The sequence below is a fragment of the Nansenia antarctica genome, assembly GCF_963989245.1.
Source record: "Nansenia antarctica genome assembly, chromosome: 10".
Lineage (NCBI taxonomy): Eukaryota > Metazoa > Chordata > Actinopteri > Argentiniformes > Microstomatidae > Nansenia > Nansenia antarctica.
Window position 1 is genome coordinate 4,612,897 of NC_137680.1, and position 16,838 is coordinate 4,629,734.

Consider the following 16,838-nt stretch of genomic DNA (forward strand, 5'->3'; position numbering starts at 1 on the left):
AATGTGTAGACTAAAAACGGCGTTAGTAATTATGCAATAATTATAATAATAATAATAATAATAATAATAACTTTATTTGTATAGCACTTTTCCTGCAAACGTTGCAGCTCAAAGTGCTTTAATCATTATATAATCTTAATTTAATTATGTTGTAACTTAAAAGGATGGGTTTTTTATCATCTTAATCAAATTATTTAGTCATTTAAAGGCAATATTAAAAATATGGGTTTTTAGTCTTCAATGTTTAGTTTAGAACAGGAATAACTTCAGATCGGCCTTGGATGTTGTTATACATGACATGGATACTTTACTGAAATGGCAGGAATTTGTCTGAATATTGCAATAATAATCCGTAGTTGTTGTAAAGTCAAATGCGGCTGTTGTGTTTGATAATGGTGAGGCAGCTGCTTTTGTGTACGCGCAACATTTGGAAGAATTACGGTAATATATAAATGACTCGCCGTCAGGGTTTTACAGCACCAATGGGTTACTGCCTCCCTGTGGATGGAGGGAGAAACATGTTCCTCAACTCAAACTTACTTAAACCTGAACCTTAGGCTTGTTTTTAGTTTTTTATCTGTCCACAACATTAAACAAAAATGTGCCATTTTATTTTTCCAAGGATGCACTTTTCCAATGTTTGGTGATTGGGAAACGTGAAATTAGATAAGGGAAAATAACAGATGATGATAGAATATGATCATGTAACAGAGTAGGCCTACACTCGTTTATTATAGGTAGGCCTATGCCTAAACGAGTAGGCTATAGAATAATAATACCTTTATTTGTATAGCACTTTACGTCAAAGTGCTTTACAATAGGTAAGCCACAGTTTAAAACAATATAAAACAACTATTTCAATTTAAAAACACACAATAGGTAAAAGCAACAATTTTAAACAAATGTAAAAACAACTATTTCAAAAAAATAAATAAACATAATTACACAGCACAGATACACAGCCTATGGCACATAGACAGCAGAAAACAGGTGGGTCTTTAACTTAGTTTTGAACATTAGCTGCTTAACTAATGTTTTGACAGTATGTATGTAGACGGCTGTGTGTACCGCCTCTTTTCCATGCCTCTCACCTCCCCTATCCTCATTCCTCATCTCCCTCCTCTCTTCAATGCCAGGCACGTCTTTCTTGCTTTTTCCACACTTTTCCTCCCTCCCTCCCTCCTCCCACTTTTCCTTCTCCAAAAAATAACTCCATACTGGTGGACCATCCGGCCATGGCGCTCCGCTCCCAGCGTTTCGGCGCATACGTGGCGCTGCACATCTCTCTTCTCTGCTTTAGTTTAACTTCTCTTGCTGCTGGCAGCGGAGCTTCCTCTGCGGGGTCTCTGTCGGGCCTGATCCAGCCCTATGATGTGCTGTATTACGCCGGGGTCCGGGCGTACTTTAACGAGGAGTGGGAGAGAGCTGCGGAGCTCCTGGAGAAGTCTCTCTCTACTCGGGAGGCGCAGGCTCGGACCCGACGCCAGTGTCATGACGACTGTGTGTCCGCCGGACAAGACAAGCTCGAGAAACTCGGTACAACACAACTTGCACAAAGTGTGTGTGTGTGTGTGTGTGTGTGTGTGTGTGTGTGTGTGTGTGTGTGTGTGTGTGTGTGTGTGTGTGTGTGTGTGTGGGGGGGGGGGGGGGGTGTGTGTGTGTGTGTGTGTGTGTGGGGGGGGGGGGGGTGTGTGGGTGTGAGTGTGAGTGTGAGTGTGAGTGTGAGTGTGAGTGAGTGTGAGAGAGACTGTTTCTGTGTCGGTTCCTCCTCTCTCTGTGTGTGTGTGTTTGTGTTGTAAACGTTGTGTTTGTAAACTTGATACAACACTTGCACAAGTGTGTGTGTGTGTGTGTGTGTGTGTGTGTGTGTGAGAGTGTGTGTGAGAGTGTGTGTTTGAGAATGTAAGTGAGAGAGAGAGAGAGACTGTTTCTGTGTTGTGTCGGTTCCTTCTCTCTCCCTGTGTGTGTGTGTGTGTGTGTGTGTGTGTGTGTGTGTGTGTGTGTGTCATCTCAGGTCTCTGTGTGTGAATGCTGGTGGCTCTCTCGTGCGTGTAATAACTATAGGGCTACCTTTCCCAGTTCTAACCACGTCAAAAATCTAGCCTTAGCTAGTATAGTGTCTGTCATGGGTTAGCAGTAGAGAGGTCAGTTATCCATCTCTCTATAATCTATACATTTGTTATTATAGATATATTGCTGCGGGTTATTGCTCCATAATGACTGACCACATTATTGTAGTATAGCTTATACTGTTTAGTTATGGAGGTTCTGTGTTTACATAATGGTTGCCAGTGTCCCCCGGATATCCAGGTGTAATATCGTCCTGTCGATTAGGTACAACAGAAAATGTGGGCCTACAGTTGGAAATCGTGAGCTTAGAATTCTAAGCTTCTATCTCCGTTTAGGGGAGTTCAGAGATATTGAGCGTCAAAGTTTTTACATTCCATTATGTGTTGTGAGATGGAACCTTTGTACCTATTTTATGATTTACTAACTCAAACATTTCAACATTTTAAAAATAACACCACACAGGCATTAATAAACACCTAATGGATCAGATTATGTAAAAAACTAAATTTTGACCAATTATTGAGATAGAACCTTATAATTCTAACGTCACGAAATGTGAAATAATGCTGCATCTCTATGGTATTATCTCTGTGACCTCAGACTCAGAAGAGGGGAGCGTCTGGGACCTGTGGGCTCTGGACTGGGTGCAGCAGCGGGCCGAGTGTGTGCGGTTCTGTTTGGGACGGGCCATCACTCCTGCTGGGCAGCTTCCTGTCTCTCAAGACATCGAATATGAGTTCACCACCCGAAACCCCTACAACTTCCTGCAGGTCACCTATTATAAGGTATGCTTCATTACTTGGCCATTATGTGGTTATGCTATGCATGATATAAACCTGAACACTATTCAAGCCTGCCACTGTCTACCTGTGATCCATGAACTTACTGACGGCCATAAGCACCGAGCACCACCCATCCTCCTCAAAGATGTCTGAAAATCTTCTAGAGCACAGTGTTGTAACAGAGGCACTACTCTTTAGAGTCGATGAAAAGTGAACGATGCTCTTCCTTTGCCCCTGTTGTGGTTTCCTCTCTCTCCTATTTTCGACCCTTTCTCATATTCCTCTCTTCTCTTCTCTTCTCCTCCCTCCTCTTTCTTAGTTGGGGAAGGTGCAGAAGGCAGCGTCTGCGGCGTATACTTTCTTCACGGCCAACCCCAGTCACCTGGAGATGAGGAACAACATTGAGAAGTACCGACGGATGGAGGGAGTGACAGAGGACGCCTTCCAGGACAGAGAGATGGAGGCGGAGAAACACTGGGTGAGGGAGGGAGAGAGGGATGATGACTCGTGGGATGGGACTGAGAGAAACGGTTGACCGCTAGAATGATAAAGAGCCCATGTTTACTTTATTGTCGATCTCAAAGCACTTTTGCAACAATAGACCCAATAGTAAGAGGAGCGGTCTGAATATTGCTCTGCTCACACTCTCACTCATCCCCTAAGCATCGCCAATGTCCCATGTAGGGGCGGCTGTGGCGCAGGAGGTAGAGCCGGCGTCTAATGATCGCAAGGTCGGCAGATCGGCGGTTGGCCACGTGTCGAGGTGTCCTTGGGCAAGACACTGACCCCCAAAATTGCTCCCAATGAGCGGGCCGGCGCCTTGCATGGTAGCTTGCCGCCATTGGTGTGTGAATGTGTGTGTGAACGGGTGAATGAGAGACCGCTGTAAAGCGCTTTGGAATAAGGCACTATATAAGTCAGTCCATTTAGACCTACTTGGGTCTTTCAAGTATTCAAGCCGGCCTGTCATTAACACGTCTCAGAGGTGTAGTTAGAAAACCCAGCCATGGCCTGAGGTGTGACATTCCTCTATGTCTAACTTCCTCTCTCCCTAAACCAAAGTCCTGAGGGTTTAAAGTTCACACAGTGATTTCTGCATTCCTACCGTCGTTCCCAGAAAACTTCTTCCCAAATGCCCAAATGCGGTATGGTGGACCAACACACTAAACCTGGCCTTCATTAAGCCAATAGAAAGACAGTTGAAAACAGAACAATGGCAGATTAGCCATTGGCTTGACTTCATCTCCCACAGTGCTTTGCACACCACACACCTCCTTTTCTGAGTTACACCTTACAGCTGTGTGATTCTCTAAAATCAAATAATAACAAATAAATAATAATAATGACGTAATAAATTCTCTCCCAGTAAGGCTAGGTTTGAGTCATTGTTATTCCAGGCTTATATGCTCTGCATTCCCAATAACACTTGTAATACAGTGTATTCTGGTGTGTCATGTGTAGTGTGCTCCTTTTTACTGAATAAGCTAACAGCTAGCTTCTTCATTTTGCTCTTTATCTTTTCTTCCTATTCTACCTACATTTCGTTGTTTGGTACCTGTACTGTAGCAATGACAATAAAGTCCATTCATTCATTCATTCATTCATTCATTCATTCATACTCCCCCCCTATCCTCCTCCATCCCTCCATCACCCACAGGCTCTGTATGACTCTGCCCTCCTCTCCGAGGCCTCCTCTGATTGGGTACACGCGGTGGAGAAATGGAGGGAGTGTGTGAACGAGACGCTGGGACAGACGGAGGAGTGCAGGGTGCAGTGTGAGGTGGCCTCCCAGAGGCTCCCGGAGGACAGAGGAGAGGAGGGGGCAGAGGGGGTGTTTGAGAAGGCCGCAGGTAGGAAGAAGAGCCACAAAGACCCCGAATCCTCTTTTAGGGCTTTCACACCGGCAAAGAACCGTGCCGGTTCGCGTTCGCGTTCGGAAACCTCCGAACGTTGGCGCTGTCTGGCGAACGAGCCCGCGTTCATACAAGTGTTATAGGTCTATTCATACGTGAACGCGGGCTCGTTCGCCAGACAGTGCCAACGTTCGGAGGTTCCCGAACGCGAACCGGCACGGTTCTTTGTCGGTGTGAAAGCCCTAAGTGTGGACCAGGACACACAACGACATGTGGTCGACCATGCTAAATATTTTTTTATTGACATGTCCTTTTTGTATCTCTCTATGTGATGGTTCCAGTGCTCTCGCTCTCTCTCCTGTCCTGCCTCCAGTCCTGTGTGACCCAGGTGGCGACACACCCCGGCAGGATATCACCCCAAGAGGACTTCTTGCCAACGCAGCTGGAGCATCTACACAGTGCACAGTTCAAAGGTCAGAGAAGAGAGGTCATAATGTGACAGCTGCTGGTGAAAGGGGTAACAAGCAGCCGCCGATTTAATGTTCTTGACTTTTATTTAGAAAAAGCTGTTGTTGTTGAAAATGACACAGTCGCTAGGCAACTAACACAGCTTGTTTTGTGAGCCTGCTAACAATGTAAAGTAGTGTTCTAGTTAACTAGGTAGCAGTGGGGGATTGCTCACTGAATCCATTGCGTGGCAATATTTTGGCTTGCCTAGCGAGTGTGTGTTGTGATTTTCAACAACGTTGAAATGTATTTCCCATTTTTCTAAATAAAAGTCTGAACAATTTGATTGGTTGGCGAACCCCCTTTCACCAGCCGGCCACTGTCACATATTTGGGCTTGAATGATAGAGGCCAGCATATTCAAATCCAAAATCTAGATATTGTCTGTGTAACCACAATATAGGTTATGCGTAGGTAGGGGTTGGAGAATTTGGACTGTTTAGGCCTTATTCTGTTATACTAGTGTTTTATTCCACCTGTGGAACCTGATGTAATAATTGGGAGATCTTCTAACTGTGTCTGACCGGGGCCTGCCTCTCTCTCCAGGGTATCCGCGGTGTCTTGAAAAGTATTAAAAGTTGATAAATCAATTTTGGGAAAATCAAGACTAAGTAGTAGTATTAAAAAGTCTTATCACGATTTTATGAGGTCTTGAATTTTGTAGGTATTTTTCTGAATTAGACTCTGTCCAAAGAGTTTGAGTCCTAAAAACTTTTAGTAAAAGTTCGTGAATTTATTCGTTTTATTCAAAAACAAAGATGAACCGGAAATTGTGTTGTATGATAGTGGTCTAGTCTATTGCAAACTCAAACTGTTAAGTTAAAGGTGTCACTGATGTAAACGGCTACAGCTCGAAGTGGCGGTGAGGTCTGGAAAAATATTGACAAAGTCTTTAAAAAGTCTTAGAAAGGTATTGAAATTAACCTCAAGATTCCTGTATATACCCTGCTCTCATCCCACCACAGTGGGTGACATTGGAGGAGCAGTGCAGACTCTTCGGTCTCTCCTGCTGTTCTACCCCTCAAACACAGATTCCCTCAGCCAGCTGCAGATCTACTTTAAGACACTAGGGGGCAGCACTGAGGCTCAAGGCACACAACCACAACAGGTACAGTACAGTACTGCTGCTGTTCAGTCTGAATTAAACCCCCCATCTCCCTCCCAACTCTTCGATTTGTCTACTTCAGTAGAGTTTCTGCTTAATAAAAACGGCACAGATAGGTACATTTAAGAAATATGCTCACGTTAAAGCTTAATGCTTCTCACTATTGTGGAGTGTGTTTATTTTCTCCATAAGCTTCTCTGCCACTGTCTCACTCTGTGTGTTTGTGCCTGTCTGTCTGTCTGTCTGTCTATATGTCTGTCCGTCCGTTCGTCCGTGTGTGTGTGTGTGTGTCTCTGTCTGTCTGTCTGTTCGTCCGTCCGTCCGTCCGTGTGTTGTGTGGTGTTGTGTGGTGTGGTGTGGTTTGGTGTGGTGTGGTGGGGTGTGGTGTGGTGTGTGTGTGTGTGTGTGTGTGTGTGTGTGTGTTCGCACACCTATCTGTCCGTCTGTCTGTCTACTCACAGGAGATAGCCAGATATGTGAGTCGCTCATTGCAGGAGAAGACACTGCTCTACTTCGGAATGAAAAACCTGAACGTCAACTTCACAGACCCAGTAAGACTTGTGTGGCTTGTCCCATTGACTTAAGTGTGTAGTACATGAATCATTTCCAGAAGTTTCCACCCAATGATTGTTCCCTATTTGTTTTTTCTCCTCCCTGCCAGGATCTCTGGACTCCTGAAGATGTCGTTCCTGAATCACTGAGGGAAACATGGAGGTGAGAGGAAAAGAGAGGGAGTTTATGGAAAAGAACGGTGGGGGGGAGGAGGGGTTTTTGGAAAATGAAAAGCCCTTTTCCTTTTGTTTTTCAGAGCAGAGAGGGAGAGATTGAATGAGAAAATGAAGGAAGAGGAGAAGGTGGTGGAGATGGATGACAGTGGGTTCTATGCAGGTAAGAAAAAGCATTGGCGTATGTATCATGCTTTTTCTAATGGTTGAAACTACCAATCAGGGCCAACATGAGTACCACTACACAAATACAACTGTATATATTACTGTATATATTTCAGCCCACTATTCTCAGCATTCCCCCCCCCCCTGGGGGATCATTCAAACCCTGTGTGTGTGTGTGTGTGTGTGTGTGTGTGTGTGTGTGTGTGTGTGTGTGTGTGTGTGTGTGTGTGTGTGAGTGTGTGTGTGTGTGTGTGTGTGTGTGTGTGTGTGTGTGTGTGTGTGTGTGTGTGCGTGTGTGAGCATGAGTGTGTGTGTGTGTGTGTGTGTGCGCGTGTGTGCGCGTGTGTGAGCATGAGTGTGTGTGTGTGTGTGTGTGTGTGTGTGTGTGTGTGAGAGAGAGAGACTGTTTCTGTGTCAGTTCCTCCTCTCTCTGTGTGTGTTTGTGTGTGTGTGTGTGTGTGTGTGTGTGTGTGTGTGTGCGTGCGTGAGCATGAGTGTGTGTGTCCTCCCTCCTCATCCTTCCTTTTTTGTCGTCTCCCCCAGGGGGTCCCGTCCCTCAGGTCGGCGTGACGATCGCCATGGACGACCTGGCTTTGAACGGGACAAACCGCGTGGTGCTGGACGGAGTTCTGTCTCAGAAGGAGTGTGACACCATACTGCACCTAGCAACCGTGAGCTAAAAGTATTGTTGTATGATTAAATCACAAATCGATGGAAAAAAATGTCCTGAAACACAGGAAGAGGAAGTTTACTTATAAAATATGCATCCCTCTTTCCTGTTATCTCTGATAGGCTGCAGCGTCATTTGGGGACAGTTCCCGGGGCCGACGGTCCCCACACACACCCCACGAGAAGTTCGAGGGCCTGACTGTCCTCAAAGCTACCAAGGTGAGAGTGACCTTTGACCCCTGTACTTTTTCTTTTTCTTTTTCTGTTCCTTACTGTTTTAAAGGTAATTTATTTGCGTTTCTCTGTCTCTAGCCCCCCCCCCTCTCCCTTCTTACTCAATCTATCTCTTTCTTCAACAATGAATCTTATTACTCAGCATGGTAACATTGACCTTATCCCTAACTCGTGACGTTAGAATTATAAGGTTCTTTCTCCATCTCAAAATGTTTCTTCAAAATTTAGTTTTTTACGTAATCTGATCCATTATGTGTTTATTAATGCCTGTGTGGTGTTATTTTTTAAAATGTTTACATTTTTGAGTTAGTAATTAATAAAATACAAAGGTTCCATCTCACAAAACATAATGGAATGTAAAAACTTTGACGCTCAATATCTCTGAACTGCCCTAAACGGAGATAGAACCTTATCATTCTAAGCTCACGAACTGATTCCTAACTCTTGCAGTTGGCCCAGGACGGCATGGTGAACGTGACCGATGTCAGGCTACTGCATGAGATAGGGGAGCGGGTGAGGAACCTCCTCCACTCCTACTTCAGGAGCCCCTCTGGCCTCTTCTTCTCCTTCACACACCTGGTGTGCCGCAGCGCCATCGCTGGTACGTAACGTTCATCCAATCAACCTTCCCAGGTGGTGGATCATTGAGCAGAGCACTTTCAAGAAAACCAAGTGACACTGCACTTGTTTGAGGCTCCCAATGTGCTCTTCGTTCATTGGAATGGATAAATGATTGAATAAAAATGTCATCAATTTAAGTGCAGCCAAAAAGAACCTCCTGCTGTGTTGCTGCTTTTTGTTGTTCTGTTAAATTTAAATTTGTGTTAAACCTGCTTAACGGGTTTGTGGTTCTGTTTTAGGGGAGCAGCAGGGCAGGCTGGACCTGTCTCACCCCGTCCACGTGGACAACTGTATACTGGAGCCAGAGACCAGACAGTGCTGGAAAGAGCCGCCAGCCTTCACACACAGAGACCTGAGGTATGTACATGTTACGGTACATGTGGGAATACGGTACATGTGGGAAAACTAGGGATAGGGTTAGGTGCTAGGGTGCTACAGTTAGGGTTAGGGTTAGGGTTAGGGGTAGGGTTAGGGTTAGGGTTAGACATGCCAGCATGTAGCAAGCCGACGTAGCACCTAACCCTAACCCTAGTTTTCCGTATTCCCACATGTACCGTAACATACACACACACATGTACACACATACACACGTACACAAATATATCAGAGTAATTACAGTAGTTTGTGGTGCCTTTGCACTTATACATATGGCATGTAGGGGGTAGTGTGGAGTTAAAATGACAGGGGTTTGCAGTGATTATATGAATGACCTGCCAGTGCAACTTCTTGGTAGCCTTGTTCATACTGCTTTAGTTACTGGCTGTGACACCCCTACCATCTCTTTAGACTAAACAATGACTTGAGTTCACCTCTCTAGATGACTGCCGACCCTGTCTGATTAGTCAGTGCTCTGTTGAGAGGTAGCTCGTAAGCATTGTTGAAGGGCTGTCCTGTGCACATAATGCATACATTTTGAATTTGATTTATTTTACAATTAAGTAGGCTAGGCTATGGATTCATTTATTTATCAACTTTAAATACATAAATTAATTGAATAAATGGAATGAATGACACATGAAATAGGACATAAGGATGGGTTGCACCAACATGGTTTAACTTTTAAACTGGACTAAATCAAGGTTTATGTACTAATCCTGTCCGATTCCATTGCAGTGCTGTGCTCTATCTGAACGAAGACTTTGACGGCGGGGATCTCATCTTTACAGACAGGGACGCCAAGACCGTAACAGTAAGTCACTACTTACGCTTGAATCCCAAAAGAAAACAACTTGTCCTGTTGAAAATGGTATGTGTAGCACCAGTAGTAGGCATAGATTCTAGAATTAGAATTCTAGCCCCAAAATGTCTAAATCGAGTCAGATTGAGAACAGACCGTTATTGGCCAGAGCGGTTCTGACACCTCTCCTTTTCCTGACAAATGTGAAGGTTGGGCTTTGGATGGTACATGAAACCCACACCTCCAAGGAAAGAAACACATCTCCTTCTCAGTTGCATTCTTTCGTTTCTGAGGAGGAAAACCCCAAAAATCAGTCAAAATCAAATCTTTAACCTTGAAACTCAGGAGGCAAAAGACCCTTTGGACTAGAACTCTTTTTCGCAGCCTAACAGTCATGTCAGGTCAGTGATTGCATCACAAAAGGAAGGATTTCTGAAGTATTAAATGAGGCCCTTCCTGATGTGACACAGCCCAATGAAAAGGGCTACCTGTAGGCGAAATCATTTTTCAGTTTTTTACATGTGCTTAAACTACAGATTGTAAGCTTTCAAATGATGCATCATACATTGAAATCGGAAACAAATTGAAGACGACATGAGTATTTGAAAGTTGCTACACCGGAAATCACTAAGCACAGAAAATCCCCATCAAAGATAATGAATCCCCATCAAACAACAAGAAACGAAGTCATTGTGTTATAGATTACACTTATTTAATGAACGTAAAACTGTTCGGAAAAATAACGAGTGGGTACTTCACATCTTCGAGTTGAATGTTAGCTAAAAAAACGAAAATTTGAAAAAAAACAAAAAAACTTTAAAGACGAATTTGACGTCTTTCTCATTTCCGAGAGGTGTCCAGAAACACCAGGAGCAGTCACTGATGCCTGATGTGACATTTTGACCCCCCCCCCCCCCCCCCCCATGACCTCTGAACTACGAGCCCTCTCTCTCCTGTAGGCCCGGGTGAGGCCCAGCTGTGGCAGACTCGTAGGGTATTCCTCCGGTCCCGTCAACCCCAATGGCATCACAGCCGTGACCTCCGGCCGCAGGTGTGCACTGCACCTCTGGTTCACCAAGGAGCAACAACACAGGGACATGGTGAGAACTGTGATGGGCTGGGGCGCTTAGGTGGCGTAGCGGGTTAAGCGTTGACCATGTAACCGCAGGGTCCCCGGTTCGATTCCGGCCGGGGACATATCCTGCATGTCATCCCTCCTCTCTCTCTCACCCATCTTTCCTGTCATAATCTCTACTGTATCTGTCAATAAAAAGAAAAATATGAGTGGGACTGCCCCACTCAGAAAAAATAAAATAACTGTTATGGGCTGCCTTGGAGGGTTAGCCAATCATGTTTGGAATGTAGGCAGGCTGTGGATACATTTGAATTATGCTTTAAAAGCAACTGGTTCGCATAGCAACATCTATATTCTATACAGTATGTACAGTACATAGCAACAAGATCACCTGGAGACAAATAAACCGAACCCAATGCAAAAACGGTCGCTTTTTTTATCGTCGTTCACAATATCCAAAGCTAACTCTCTGTCTCTTGTCCGATCTTATCAACACTTGCATTCTTAATATATTGTTGTGCATACTTCACCTTCAACAAAAAGCATTTAATAGAAAGTTTGTGCATGTACCCTAAGGTATTCAGCCTTTACACTTAGTCCGTCTAAAAACAAGCAAGTTCTACGTCACTTCGTGAGCTTAGAATTATAAGGTTCTATCTCCGTTTAGGGTAGTTCAGAGATATTGAGCGTCAAAGTTTTTACATTCCATTATGTTTTGTGAGATGGAACATTTGTATTTGATTAATTACTAACTCAAAAATGTCAACATTTTAAAAATAACACCACACAGGCATTAATAAACACCTAATGGATCAGATGATGTAAAAAAACTCAATTTTGACAAAAATGGAGATAGAACCTTATAATTCTAACGTCACGACTTTACCTTTCTGTTCCTCAGGAACGGGAGGAGGCGGAGGCTGTGTTTGCTGCGGATGGAGTGAGTCTGACGAAAGAGGAGAAAAAGGAGGCAGTGGGCGCCCCCGCAGTACCCCGTAGTGGTAGAAGCCAGCAGAGGAGTAAAGGGAGGGGCCGGGTCACCGGGGGGAAAGATGAACTGTGAGAGAGAGAGACAGCCATGATGGATTCAAAGACTGAACCAACCCAACCAACAGGGTAGTTCTGTTCAACCCCTCCGTCCCCCCGGTCCCCCGGTCCCCCCCGTCCTACTGTATTGGTTTGACCCGTCAACAGTCCAGCAACAAGCCTCTTCTCCCCCAAAGACCCATGAACTCTTCTCTATTTTTATACCTGGATTTTCAATCACTACCTACCTACTCTCTCAGTATCTCTCTCTCTGCCGCCGCCCCCATCCCCATCTCTTTCCTTCTCTCTCTCTCTCTCTCTCTCTTTCCTTCTCTCTCTCTCTCCTTCTCTCTCTCTCTCTCTCTCTTTGTGAGACTTGTAAAAGCGTGTGTAGGTGAATGCCTCTCTCTCTCTCTCTCTCCATTGACAATCAGTCCATTTGTGTCGTAGTGTGTGTGACTGTAATAAATGTGAAAATAAGATGAATGGAATTAAAGAAGAAAAAAGAAAAGTGACCCAAAACTGGCGTGGAGTGTTAACATACCAGATCAACACACAGAGAGAGAGAGAGAGAGAGAGAGAGAGAGAGAGAGAGAGGGGTAGGGGGAGGGGTTGTCATGGAAATAGGTGTGGGCTCATAGAGTGCATCAAATCAACCGATTATACCTCAGAGGAGTCCCTGCTGTTTAGCTGTACGGAGATTAGACTCGAAATTAAGAGAGGGTTAATGGTGTGGTGTGGTTTGGTTTGTGTGTGTCGGGGGAGTGGGGGGGTCTTTGTGTCTGTTTGTGTGAGAGAGGGGGAGAGAGAATCAGAGGGGAGGTAGATAGTGGAGGAGAGAGATAGTGGGTAAAGGAAACAGCCCCTCCCGATTGGTCACCCCCCAAACCCCTGCCCGGCCACTCTCCTGTCACCGCCACCTCTACGTGGATGCAGACTTCGCGCTACTTGGTCACGACATTTCACTGTCCTTGCTCCCCACTGGTGGAACGAGCTTCCCAGTGCTATCAGGACTGCTACCTATCTTCCTCCATAGATTGAAGACAGACCCATCTCTTCAGGCTACATCTTAACTATAAAGACCTCCTCATCCCCCACTACCCCACTGTACACTTTCTCTGCTATACATTTTTTAAAATCAAAAGAATTCTTCTTCTTCTTCTAGCATTGTAACTGCCAAAGGCCCCTGGTCCTAGCATAGATTATTCTTTCTTATGATGACTGATGGATAGATGATTCACTTACTTAGACAAATGTATTTGTTGTTGTAAGTTGCTTTGGATAAAGGGCGTCTGCTAAATGCCAGAAATGTCAAATGTAAATGTAGACAGTACAGCAGAGCATACAACTGCCCTGACTCTGAAACTGTGCTTGACTAGGCCTGGCCTTACTGTATATCATCGGCAATAGATAGAGGGAGAGAGAGAGAGAGAGAGAGAGAGGGGGGGGAGAGAGATGGACATGATGGACCAGCGCTAGTGCATTAAAACTGATGCGAATGAGAGACGGGACAAAAAGCGACAGAGGAGGAGACAGGGTGAGAGAGACAGAGAGAGACTGGGGAGGTTGGGGGGGGGGGGAGATTACTGTTAATCCCTCATAAATGAATGCATTTGTTTATGAAGCTTACAAAATCTCCCATTTAGAATATGGAATAGTAATCCATCATCATTTAATCATTCACAGAGTGACACCCGCTCACTCACATCCCATCCCATCCCATCTCAACCCCCCATCTTCTATCTCCCATTAAAACCAGCCCAGATACCCCCCCACCCACACTGCCCACTCTACCCACCCCTTCTCCACCAAGCAATGCTTACGACCCATATTAACCCTCTTACTTAACCCCCCCTGTGTTATAATCCCCCATCAACACAGAATTGGGTCGGCACATGGCACCGTTAATGGCACCGGGCTTTAACCTTTTCCATCCCTCACACACTCGAGCAGTGTGTAATTCACTAAAAACACGGAGTTAATCTACACTTAAGTAGGCGTTATATCGATGTAATGCATCTTAAGCATACTCAACACTAAGTCCCCTCACGATCCAGTGCTCTAATTATGCGTCAGCTGGATGTGTGGATGTCTTATCTATGTAAGACCATACCAGCGTTACAGATCTGATTCTCTGGGCACCTAAAGTGGCGTAGGTAGCACAATAAGGTGCAGACCATTTCATCGCAAGGTTCCTGGTTCAATTCCGGGCGTCGACATATCCTGCATGTCATCCCCCTCTGTCTCACCAATCCTTCCTATCAATCTCTATTGTCTCTATCCCCTAACCCTAACCCTAAAGCAGAAATGCCCATATTTTACACACACACACACACACACAAAAAAAAAATCTGACATCTCTCTCTTTCTTGAATACCACAAGATTAGCAAAAGGTTCTCTTTATGTAATGATGAATTGGAGACATCACAGGCCAGAAATCATTTTAAAAAGCATCGCAGAGTGTCCTTTTAATAGTGTTAATAGTCTTGACTCTTGTCATTTTCCCTGAATATACTGTACCTCTGTGTTTCCATAGGATTCTATACAAAATCTGTCTGTCAAGTCAAACGCTGCTTTACAGTACTCATTTCCCAGCAAGGGAACTTCATTTGGTTGCTATCACCACACGATAAAAGTACACACAATCACTAAAGATCAGTCAATTGACAGACTATGTGTTGCTAATAGTAAAAAAAAACACCTCTACTCCAGTGTGCTAGATGTGGATGCCTGAATTCCATGGCTGTATGTTTTGACATTTTAATCCAGTTCCCCCCCCCACCCCCCATCCATCCTTTGTTTAAGACTGGGTCAGAGGGTCGCTAATGGGTTGTATTATATAGCATCAGTCCCAACAGCAGGAGGCTCTGTCCTGGTCCAGCAGCCAAAAGCTTCTCTAGGCCTACTCCACAGGCTCACTGGCGACATGTGTAACTTAGCTGGATGTGTTCGAAGCGACAGAGACGAACCACACAAAGCCTAATAGATTATAATCCCTCTGTGGTACTCTGTGGTGTTTGGCATTCCTCTCCCTCTCTCATTCTCTCTCTCTCTCTCTCTCTCAGACTCTATCTCTATCTCCGTTTATCTTTTCTTGTCTGTCTCTCTCGAGCGTATAAAACCAGGGTCATTTGGGTCAAGGGTCAAGGCCAGCGGTGATGGCCACCCAAAATGTGCGTCTTGCCCACCCAACCAATCAAAAGTTAAGACGTTTTTGTCGGCCTTGCTACCGCTGCCGTAACCCCCCCCCACCCCAGCCCACCCATGGTGTTGGTTCTGGCACCGGGCCTGAGTTGAACACATACACACTCACACAACATTTGAAGTTAAGTGCTCCTTTCCTTGGAGTTAAGTCATTAAGGGAGAGTAATAGAGAAACTGTCCATTTACATTCTCAGTACCACCAGGATACTTATTTTCCTTGAAAAGTTCACATGAATTCATATTTCAGTAGCACTTGATGGCAGACTAAATTGGTGTAAGTAAGCTAACCATCTGACAGAGTTAGCTAATAGCATCTGGGTGAGTGCATCTCCAGTTCACAGACCAGGGATCCGAGAAATACACTAAGAATACTGGAGTTACTTTTGACCTGCCCTGAGATTTGTGTTACTTACTTACTGACGTCACCGGTGTCCACTCATCCAGTCCCCCTCTCTGTCCATCTCCCTCTCCGCCTCAGGACTTTCTAATATTAGACTTTTCTCAAAGTTTACAAAACAGTGAGCTCCCATGTCAGACCAGTCAAGACATTTTCATAGCACCATAAAAAGTCATGTCTTCAAGTCTTCTATTTACCTTTTTCTGGTGGTACAACTCCTCCTCCCCTCCCCATTTTGATTTCCATCCCTCTGTATTTAGTTTCACACCAATGTCCGTCTTTTGACCCCACGGCCTGGTTCCACACCTTGTTTGGTGTACCCTTTTCCCACCCTCTCTCTCATTCTCTTTTTCTCTCTCTCTCTTTCTCATCCCTCTCTTTCTCTCTCCCCTCTACCTCTCCCTAACTCTTTCTCTCTCTCTCTCCCTCTCCCTCTCTCTCTCCCTTTCTCTCATCCACCTACCCCTCTCTCTCTTTTTCATCCCTCTCTTTCTCTCTCCCCTCTACCTCTCCCTACTCTTTCTCTCTCTCTCCCCTCTCCCTCTCCCTCTCTCTCTCCCTTTCTCTCATCCACCTACCCCTCTCTCTCTTTTTCATCCCTCTCTTTCTCTCTCCCCTCTACCTCTCCCTAACTCTTTCTCTCTCCCCTCTCCCTCTCCCTCTCTCTCTCCCTTTCTCTCATCCACCTACCCCTCTCTCTCTCTCTCTCTCCCCTCTCCCTCTCCCTCTCTCTCTCCCTTTCTCTCATCCACCTACCCCCCTCTCTCTCCCCTCTCCCTCTCCCTCTCTCTCTCCCTTTCTCTCATCCACCTACCCCTCTCTCTCTCTCCCCTCTCCCTCTCCCTCTCTCTCTCCCTTTCTCTCATCCACCTACCCCTCTCTCTCTCTGTCCATCCAGAGTTGATCCCTTCATCCCTGATCTCTCTTCATCCCCTCCAATCCTCTTCTGTTCCTCACCGGAGCAGCAGAGAGAGAGAGAGAGAAAAAAAAAAAAAGAGAGAGAGAGAGAGAGGAATATCCCTTCTGTGCAGGAAAAGTGAATGAAACAAGGAAAGATCTAGTAACAGGGGTGGGGTACATGTATGATAACAAAAAAGAGGGACCAGCGAAGAGCGAGAGCAGTCCATCAACCTAACAGAAGAATTTCCTGTATTGGTGAGTAGGCTGTTCATATGGCTGTTCTTGATCATTTCTACCGTAACGGCTGCTATGTTTGTTACATTATGTA

At 45.2% G+C, this 16,838-nt stretch overlaps 1 protein-coding gene across 1 annotated transcript; it reads left to right on the top strand.

Annotated features, from left to right (window-relative positions):
• Window positions 1–1,235: 1,235 nt before the first annotated feature.
• p3h3 (prolyl 3-hydroxylase 3) lies at window positions 1,236–12,292 on the top strand (the record flags this gene model as incomplete). The annotated part of the gene is made up of 16 exons (XM_080540534.1): window positions 1,236–1,536; window positions 2,671–2,855; window positions 3,172–3,330; window positions 4,510–4,702; window positions 5,047–5,178; window positions 6,177–6,319; window positions 6,778–6,867; window positions 6,978–7,030; window positions 7,125–7,204; window positions 7,750–7,877; window positions 7,999–8,094; window positions 8,560–8,710; window positions 8,970–9,087; window positions 9,844–9,919; window positions 10,867–11,007; window positions 11,884–12,292. The coding sequence occupies 16 exons, from the start codon at window positions 1,236–1,238 to the stop codon at window positions 12,043–12,045; spliced, it is 2,208 nt and encodes a 735-aa protein (XP_080396660.1). The 3' UTR covers window positions 12,046–12,292.
• Between the last annotated feature and the right edge of the window lie 4,546 nt (window positions 12,293–16,838).